A 9,656-nucleotide genomic window follows, 5' to 3' on the forward strand; every position below is an offset into this window, starting at 1 on the left:
GTACTTGTATTATGCTAATAAAGGGTTCTGCACCTGGTTTAGCAATGGGGTGATGGCATCATCGCAACGATCTAAAATAAGCAGCAACGGAGGAACCTCAGTCCGCCGGAATTCAAACAGTTCATATTCTTTAGTTATTACTTGCTGTGGATGAGACAGAAAGATGATTTGGTCAACCAATTAGTTACAGACAGAGATGATATAAACATAAAATTAATACATAAAATACACATTTAACAACAGTTCTTTGCATCTTCATAGGCTTTCCAGAAAAGGATTCAAAAGCTTGACAACGTCTGGTAGCATCCTGTTTAAGAGGTTAGTATTTAAAACTCTATTTTACCAATGGCTTAACTGGATCAAAATAGGTTAAATAGCTAGCAAATTTTTTTTGAGTTAAGCCTAAGAATCTCAGCTCTAATTTGTTGCTTTTGGTTTTTTATTACAAATATCTACCTCTTTGCCAGTAAACCTAACATATCACCTCATTGGTTATAGATAAACTATTCCTATAGTTTCTGAAATATGATAAGGAAATGAATGGTCTTTGGAACTGGGGATAGAAAAAGCCATACCTTAACACATTCTGCAAGTCTCTTTGCTGACTCTGATGAAAGCTGATAACGAATCATGGGACACTTCTTCAGAGATAGAAGGAGAGCCGTCAGTCCTTGAGTTGTTCTGGATAGCTGGGCTGGATCCCAATTTCGACCCTTTTTGTTAAAAATATATTATCAGAGAAAATATTTGAATTTTTTCTTACAAGTCCAATTACTTGCTGAATTAACTCCCACCTGATAAACTTATTTTTTTATCCTTTCATTCCATACCTGGCAGCAACCCAAAATATTCAGGGAAAACAAATGTGGATTCACAGCAATGTAATCACCATAAAATTCCTGCAAACGAAGCACAAGATCAGTCATTCGTTTCATAAATTCCAACTGATGATAAAGTAACATTTTCATATGTAATATAATACTATGTGATATAATCAAATTTGAGCAAATGCAGGGGGAGCAATGTGGGGGAATAAAATAATTATAAAATAGTAGCAATAATAATAAATCTTTTAAAAAACAAAAAACAAAGTTGTAGAAGTATAAATATTACATTTCTGGAGACTTCTGTGCACATTTATCAATTAGTAAAATTAAGACACTGCTATAGGATATACAATGTCACACACAGATGAAAAAGAACTTTGCTGTTCAGTGTATTCTTTTTTTTTTTGTTTTTAATCCAGTGTATTCTCATGAGGCAGAACATGATTTAAAATAGGTCATTCTTGGGGCTCCTGGATGGCTGAGTCGGTTGAGTGTCCGACTTTGGCTCACATTATGATCTCACGGCTCGTGGGTTCGAGACCCGCGTTGGGCTCTGTGCTGGCAGCTTGGAGCCTGGAGCTTGCTTTGGATTCTCTGTCTCCCTCTCTGTCTGCCCCTAACCCACTCGCATCCTGTTTCTCTCTCTCTCAAAGATAAACAAACATTAAAAAAAAATTTTTTTAATAAAAAAATAAAAATAAAATAGGTCATTCTTTTTCATTCCTTTACCACCTAGCACATCCTTCTGAAAATCCAAAACTCATTTATTTGCTGCCCTATTCTTCGCTTAGGTGATAAATGTATTCAAACATTTGTGATAAATGTATCCAAGAACACTAAAGCGTTTAAGTAAAAGGTAACATGGTATGTTCTAATGCCACGTATTCTATACCATGCAGAATAAATATTTAGAAGTTACCAAGTTTTAACCTAATGACAAAAGTATGCTTTTTACCTCCCAGACAGAGCAAGATAATCACAAAAAGAACTTTAACAAACCTCACTCACATCCTTTACTTTCTATTCTTTTCCAATCAGACATAGCCCTGTAGATGAACATTCTTATAATGTGGTTCATAAAACTAGAAGATATATCTGACCCTGTCCCCAACCCTATGAAACCCTCCTTATCCATGCAATAGGATCCAATACCAGTGCAATCTCCTTATTTGCACTGATTCCTCTAATTTTGTTTTCCTTCAATTTGATACCTCTTACAAACTTTCTAAATATGAGAATAGTTTGATGCAATGCACATTTATTGTGTCTGATCAACAGCCTCCCTTGAGACAGCACTTTTCTTATTTTAGATGCAAATCTTTAAAAAGGGCCAATAACAAGAGATGTGTTAGAGGACCAATACGTTTACCTGAACCTCAGCCACGACTTCCTGTTCATCAGCTTCAGCTAATGACTTCACATCACTCTTGCTGATCACATTACTGAAATCTGAAACAGACATATGAGTTGTGGCTGATTCAAAGGAGATCACCTCTGCTGCAATTAGACGTAAATGGGCTTGACAGTTAAAGCCTAATGACTAAGTGAAGTTTGGTATACATTGTGGTATATGTCAAAGTCAAACACCTTCAAATTGAAATGAATAGCACAAATATGTTTAAATCCGTAAGTCCATAATAATACTTAAAAAAAAAAAAGACCACTATGTAGGCATTGGAGGATAGCAGGAAGGAAGTCCTTAATATTGAAAATAACAAATAACGGAAAGAAGTGCGTCTTCTTCCCTCAAATACAAACTGTACCACCAGAGAGAAGACGAGGGGAAATTCCTCTTTATGGAAATATTCCAACTAAAAAAACAAAGAAAAAATGATAATGATAGAATTAAAACATCATCATTTTTATCAACCACTAATGAATCAATGATGGACCTGGGCACTGAGCACCAACTGCCGCTGATATCACAGTAAGAGATAATCATTGAAAGCACACAACACTGACTATCAAATATTCTTGCCAAAAAGAAATCAAATCTAAACCTAATTAAGCCTCTATATCCAGGTACCAATTTACAAAACTAGAGGATAGAGAAATATTTTAAACTGCAAAGAATTTGTTAAACTACCCATGGGGATACAATCGCCAAGATGCAGGCTGTCAGAAACTTTAACAGAACAATGTAGTTTCTTCAATAATAAATTGCCCGGGGTGGGGTGGGGTGGGTGGGAAGAGGCGGGGAGAGAGACAGAGAGAGAGAGAGAGAGAGAGAAAGAGGAAGAGAGAGAACATCTAAAGAAGATTAAAGAAACTGAAACAACATATCAACCAATAGATATGTGTGGATCTTACTATGATCCTAATTCAAATACAAAAACAGTGGGGGAAAAATAAGAGAGTTTGAAATTTGAACAATGAATGAGTATTTGAAAACAGGAATCATTTGTCATTATTGGGAATAATAATGGTATCTTTAAAAATGAGTCCTTATCTTTTAGAGATGCACACTGAAATATTTAGGGATGACATATGTCTTAGATCTCCTTCAAAATACCATTGGTGTGGAAGTAGGTGGCAGCACCATAGCTAAAACAAGACAGACTGTGGCAAAGCAATGTTTGAAACTGGGGGATGGGTACACTGGAATTTATTATATTATTGTCTACTTCTGTATATAGTTGAAAATTTCCATAATAGAAATAGTTTTTATTTAAATAAAGGAAGGGAGGAGCCTATCATACAAGATGTTTAGTAGACATAAAAATGCAAAAAATGAAATTATAAAAAAATGAGATGAGGGGTGGCTGGGTGGCTCCATCAGTTAAGCATCCGACTCTTGGGTTTTGGCTCAGGTCATGATCTCATAGTTTGTGAGTTCAAGCCCTGCATCGGGTTCTGTGCTGACAGCAAGGAGACTGCTTGGGATTCCCTCTCTGCCTCTCTCTGCCCCTCCCTCACTCATGTTCTTTCTCTCAAAATAAAAAAAGAACGAGGAGACTAGGCAGTAGATTTATTATTGGTTATTAGTCTTAACTGCTGTATCAAAGAACTCTTTAGAGGAAAAGGGAGCCTTTCATCTTGTGACCTACTCAATTTTTAACTGAGAGACAGCACAAGAGTGACTCCATTAGATGTCTACTTAAATTCAGCAATACAGGGAATCTCTCTCATATACATATATATGTCATTGAGTACAAGTTTCTACACTTTCCTAAGTATCTGGCTTATAGTCACTGTAGAAAACATTTAGCAGTTTCTCTTTTTTTGATTTCTTTTTAATTTTTATTTTTAAATTTCTTTTTTATTTTACTTATTTATTTTTAGTGTTTATTTATTGTTGAGACAGAGAGAGACAGAGCATGAGCCAGGAAGGGGCAGAGAGAGAGGGAGACACAGAATCTGAAGCAGGCTCCAGGCTCTGAGCTGTCAGCACAGAGCCTGATGCAGGGCTCAAACCCATGAACCCATGAGATCGTGACCTGAGCCAAAGTCAGATGCTTAACCGACTGACCTACCCAGGTGCCCCACAAATATTAATTTTTGGTACCATTATTTATTGTTGCATATTGTTGCATATCGTTACATAAAAAGTATGTATATCTTAGAGTATAATCTAAACCCTAAAAAGCCTTCAAGCAAGCTTTAAAATTTCTCAAATGTCCTACATACTGAGAATTAAGTTTTGTCTTTGTTTTGGAAATGGCACCAGATAAACTATACCTACTAATCCTATAAGGATCAATAATGACATCTAGAGGAGAATGGATGTAACTTTCTAAAGCAGAATGTATTACATAAAAAAATAAAAAATCATATAAAATGTATAGTAACTGCAAACCTAATTTATTTCCATGACTGTACCCTCCCCAAACTCCCCCCCACAAATTATGTACATAAGAGGTATCTACTGAATAACTTGTTCTTTCAACCATTACATAAAGTAGCAAGAAGTGTTATGTTTTCATCTGGTATGTAAAATAAATCTTTGCTTTTCCAACACACTCAAGTATATCCTCCCTCCAAGTAATTCAGCTTCTGTGCCTCAGTTCATGAAAGTACAAAATAGGGAATAAGTGTACCCTTTCTTCTTCTTTTTCTTCTTCTTTTTCTTCTTCTTCTTCTTCTTTTTCAGAGGTGGGATGTGAAATTTGGCTACTTACAACTTTTGCCTTGCAAAGAATCTTGAAAGGCAAAGGAAAACTTAAAAAATAATTTTACCTAATCAATGATGAAAAAAGTCACGCTCAGCTTTCTAAAAGAATGTTAGCCATAAGACTTTTAATACTTTGAAAGGACATTAAAAAAATCAGACTTATATAGAGATGGATTCACTTAACTTATTGATGATATGAAGCACCTAACAGGAAAAAACTATCTAGGATACAGTTACATGATTGAATAGGTGAAATAATATACTTACAAATAAAATATATACTGTATTTTGGTCTCCGGAGCTCTTGAATCAGATAATCCACATTCTCCTAGAAAGGAAAAAATAAAGAAACAAATAATATATGAGGAGAACTCATATTTAAGTAAAAAATTAATAAATATCATCCATTGATTTATTTCAGTATCTAGTGAGAATCTACTGTGTGCTGAGGTCTAGATTAAGTGTTTGTATATTGCAGGGGTGAGGGCTGGCAGTGAAAAAGAGATACGTTAAGTATTCAGGAATCAACTATAACATTAACTAGCTGTATTACCTTGGCCAAATTAAGATTTAAAAATATTAAAAACACAGGGATGCCTGGGTAGCTTAGTCGGTTAAGCATCCAACTTCATCTCAGGTCATGATCTCACAGTTTGTGAGTTTGAACCTTGCATCAGGCTCTCTGCCCTCAGCACAAAGCCCGCTTTGGATCCTCTGTCTCCCTCTCTCTCTACCCCTCCCCTGCTCGCGTTCTGTCTCCCAAAAATAAATAAAACATTAAAAAAATATTAAAAACACAAATGTGGAACTACAACATAAAATTGATAGTAATTCTGCAAATTTGCCTCAGGCTGCTGGCCTGTAAATTATTCATCCAATCAAAATTCTTAAAAAAAATTTTTTTTAATGTTTATTTTTGAGAGACAGAGACAGAGACAGAGCATGAGCAGGGGAGGGGTAGACAGAGAGAGAGGGAGACACAGAATCTAAAAGCAGACTCCAGGCTCTGAGCTGTCAGCACAAAGCCCGACGCGGGGCTCAAACCCACAAGCTGTGAGATCATGACCCGAGCTGAAGTCAGGACGTTCAACTGACTAAGCCACCAGGCGCCCCCTAATCAAAATTCTTATATAGACTATCAAAATGTAGCTAATTCTTTAAAAACCAACATTCAAGAGAAAATATACTTAATTGTATTTACTTTGGCTTTTAACTTATTGGGACCTAAGATTGTACAACTGTAATATTTGTGAAGTATTTGCACACAGTAGGCTAAGACTACTATTTAAAAATAAATATGAAATCTAGAAGTAAACATAAGAATTCCAATTACTGGGGCGCCTGGGTGGCGCAGTCGGTTAAGCGTCCGACTTCATCCAGGTCACCATCTCGCGGTCCGGGAGTTCGAGCCCCACGTCGGGCTCTGGGCTGATGGCTCAGAGCCTGGAGCCTGTTTCCGATTCTGTGTCTCCCTCTCTCTCTGCCCCTCCCCCGTTCATGCTCTGTCTCTCTCTGTCCCAAAAATAAATAAACGTTGAAGAATTCCAATTACTTAAGATCATAATGCAGGTTTTTAATCTATTGTCGATAGAAATTTAACTATTAACAAGTTAAATTTCAATATGAATTTAGTCCCCAATCTAGACATGATATAAAATAGTATTGAATGTTTAAAAAATCACACATTTCTTTAAAGAATTAAAAATAACGCAAGCAATGCACATTACTTGTTAAATGGGAAAAAGGTTTTTAAAATTGTCGTTTAGATTAAAAAATACATTGAAAGTTAACTTTATAATTTTAAGGATAAATCATTTTTAGTTTGAGAGAGTATATATATACAGCTGTGAAAGAGGTTTTCTCACGAAAAATCTTAGGAAATGGACTAGATGATCTCTAAGATCCCTCTCAGCACCAAAATTTCAAAAGACCTACAAATGTGAAACAACTAGAAATGACTATAATACAGTATTAAAGCATTCATTCATTCAGGAACTGTTTATTGAGGTCCACTATGTAGCAGGCACTGGAGACATAGCAGTGTGAAAAAACAGATACCACCTCTGTTCTCATGGAGCTTACTGCTGGTAGGTAAGACAGATATTAATCACACAAACCATATGAAACTTAGACTATGACAAGCAATAGGGAGAAGATGGTGCTGTAAGTGCTTGTAAGAGGGGGGTTTGGCTTGGTCAGCAAAACCAGGGAAGACTTTCTGGAAGAAGTGAGTAAGATCCAGGTTGAAAGAAGAGTCTGTTCAAAAGTCCTGTGGCATGACAGAATAAAGTGAACTGAAAGATTAATGTATCTAAGAGCAAAAGGGGGAGTGGTTTGAAATGAGGCTGTACAAATGACAGGAACTAGACCATACAGAACCACAATTGAGGAGTTTTGTGTTTAGCATAAAAACAATGAAAAGTCATTCAAGGATTTCAAGTGGGGATGACATGAGCAGATTTGTATTTCAGAAAGTACATAATATACAAGCATGGTAAAACAGCTCATTGGAGTTGGCGAACATGAATATAAAGAAAATATACAGGGGCGCCTGTATGGCTCAGTCAGTGAAGTGTTTGACTTCAGCTCAGGTCATGATCTCACAGTTCGTGAGTTCAAGCCCCGCGTCAGACTCTGTGCTGACAGCTCGGAGCCTGGAGCCTCCTTCAGATTCTATGTCTCCCTCTCTCTCTGCCCTTCCCCTGCTCACACTCTCTCTCTCTGACTCTCTCTCTCTGAAAAATAAATATTGAAAAAAAAAAAAGGGAAATATACAAAATAAGCCTGGAATAGTACAGGATTTTTACAGGAGGACTCAAGCTAGATTTATATGATGATGGGTGAAGATGGACAGAAGGCTAAAGAACAAATGGAGAATTAGGGGAGGGGAACAAATAGAGAACAGGAATGAGCATGTAGAGGGATGATAAAAAGGCCTAGTTGGCCGTAGTGGAGGAGCAGAGATTGGACACAGGAGGCTGTATACATAAGGGCAGACCAAACCAGCTAAAGGAGGATTTCAAGGACGGAGCTACTAGATATTGATTTAATCATGGAAGTAAAAGTGAGCCATTATACGTTCCTGTGCATAGAGGCAAATAAAATGATACAGACTCAAGATACTGGTGTAGGTATATAAGCGTGCAAGATTAAGTGGCAATGGTGTTCAGTGTAATAGGTATGGAGGTTAATCCAGGAATTAATCCAGGAAGTGATGTGCGTCTCTGGCAGGATAGTGGCTCTGGAAGTGGCTGAGAACCTAAAAGGCATCTTGGAGGAAAAACGGGCTATAAGGAGTGAACTGAGATGTGGAAAGGAGAAAAGTCAAGGTTATAACTCTGATGAAGCCGGTTAAATATGATGCCACAAATGACGATAATACAAATTTATTTTGCCTTCTTAATGCTTTCAGATCATAGTGTTCTGTATTTAGGCAGATGACAGCTCAGTTTATGTAGTACCTTCGTAGGTCGAAGAAAACAAATTGCTTTCAGATGTTTCATGATCTCTCGATTTTGAGAATCAATGCGTTCAAAAAGGTACACTTCTTTCTGAAGAATCTCTGATTGTGTGTATACCATACTCACAATGCCAGTCTGTGAAGAAAAAGAATCAACTAATATTATGCTAGTTAGAAATAATATAAACAAGCAACAATACTTAAGACTTAAAAAATTATTTTTCATTAATACTTAGCTGGATAACTTAAACACTAACATATGTAATAACACTTACTGAGCATCCAAAACATATAGGTAAGGTACCAGGATGAACAACATATTCTCTATGAACACAATCCATACATTTCCAAAACAAAAAATTTTCCCCATCACCTTAGAGAGTTTTTTAGAAAAATAATTCTGTGACCAACAAATAATAACCTGTCATCTCAGCTTGAGCACTAATAGCTTTATTTTAAAAACACAACGCTAAGTGGAAATAAAAGTCTTCCAAGTGCTCTGTCTCACATATTATTTCTTGCCAGAGACATTTAGAAAAGGATTCCTGACTCCAATAAATTGTTCCGGGTTACAAGAAGAAATCTCTGGTAGTAGATGGTAGAGCCATTTAGACCGAAAACCTACTAGACAAGCTTTATACCACCTTTCAGTTCCATCCAGAACTGACCCTCGTTTCAAAACCTTTCAAAAATACTAAATCCTACAGCGGAGTGGGAGTAGCTATCGTAAGGGAGGGAGGGTTCCCTCACAAATACTGAGCAAAGCAAACTCACCGTCTCTTTATCCATGAGAAGTACTTTCATACCCGGACCGCTGTCCTCTATCATTTTGGAAACGTACTGCTTCACAGCAAAAACCACGTTCATGGTAGCGAATTGACAGGTTAGCCCCACAGCCCTTCCCGCCCCCTTTTTTCTGGCTAAATTAACCCCCGGCCTTTTGGCCGGGTCTCGGTGGCTTCCTCCCCGCCCGGCTTCGGCTTCCGGAAGTCCGGGCAACGGCGGTGCTGGGAGTTGTGGTTCCGCTGCGCGGCGCGGGCGATCCAGCCTCCCGGCGGAACGGAAAAACCCCGCTGAGACCCCTGGGCTGCGACGCTCGGCAGTGATTCGCCGCCACCCACCGCCAGCCTAGAGGTGTGTGAGGCCTGGACTCGGACCTGCCGGCCGTGGTTCCGGGGTGCCCCGGCTGCGGCCGCAAGCCTCTCTTGCTGGCTTGGGGAGAGGGTAGCCCCTCGCGTGGTGGAGGAACTTGGCGTAA

General features: G+C 37.9%; 1 protein-coding gene across 4 annotated transcripts in view; it reads right to left on the reverse strand.

Annotated features, from left to right (window-relative positions):
- VPS45 (vacuolar protein sorting 45 homolog) overlaps positions 1–9,359 on the reverse strand; it is a 66,068-nt gene extending 56,709 nt beyond the window's left edge. For 2 of the 4 annotated variants that reach the window (XM_047083542.1, XM_047083545.1), the window contains exons 1-7: positions 9,173–9,359; positions 8,400–8,534; positions 5,206–5,266; positions 2,197–2,276; positions 831–899; positions 576–713; positions 34–144 (exon numbers count right to left, since the gene is read on the reverse strand). In XM_047083542.1, the coding sequence (XP_046939498.1) occupies positions 34–144; positions 576–713; positions 831–899; positions 2,197–2,276; positions 5,206–5,266; positions 8,400–8,534; positions 9,173–9,265 (687 nt within the window). In that variant the 5' untranslated portion in view covers positions 9,266–9,359. Of the gene's footprint in view, positions 1–33; positions 145–575; positions 714–830; positions 900–2,196; positions 2,277–5,205; positions 5,267–8,399; positions 8,555–9,172 lie in introns of all 4 variants that reach the window. The other 2 variants (XM_047083543.1, XM_047083544.1) reach the window with 2 other exon arrangements.
- Between the last annotated feature and the right edge of the window lie 297 nt (positions 9,360–9,656).

Source organism: Lynx rufus, unplaced genomic scaffold (genome assembly GCF_022079265.1).
Source record: "Lynx rufus isolate CCGP_SWC_20201006 ecotype Redwood Valley unplaced genomic scaffold, mLynRuf1.p SCAF_2, whole genome shotgun sequence".
In the NCBI taxonomy this organism is placed as follows: domain Eukaryota; kingdom Metazoa; phylum Chordata; class Mammalia; order Carnivora; family Felidae; genus Lynx; species Lynx rufus.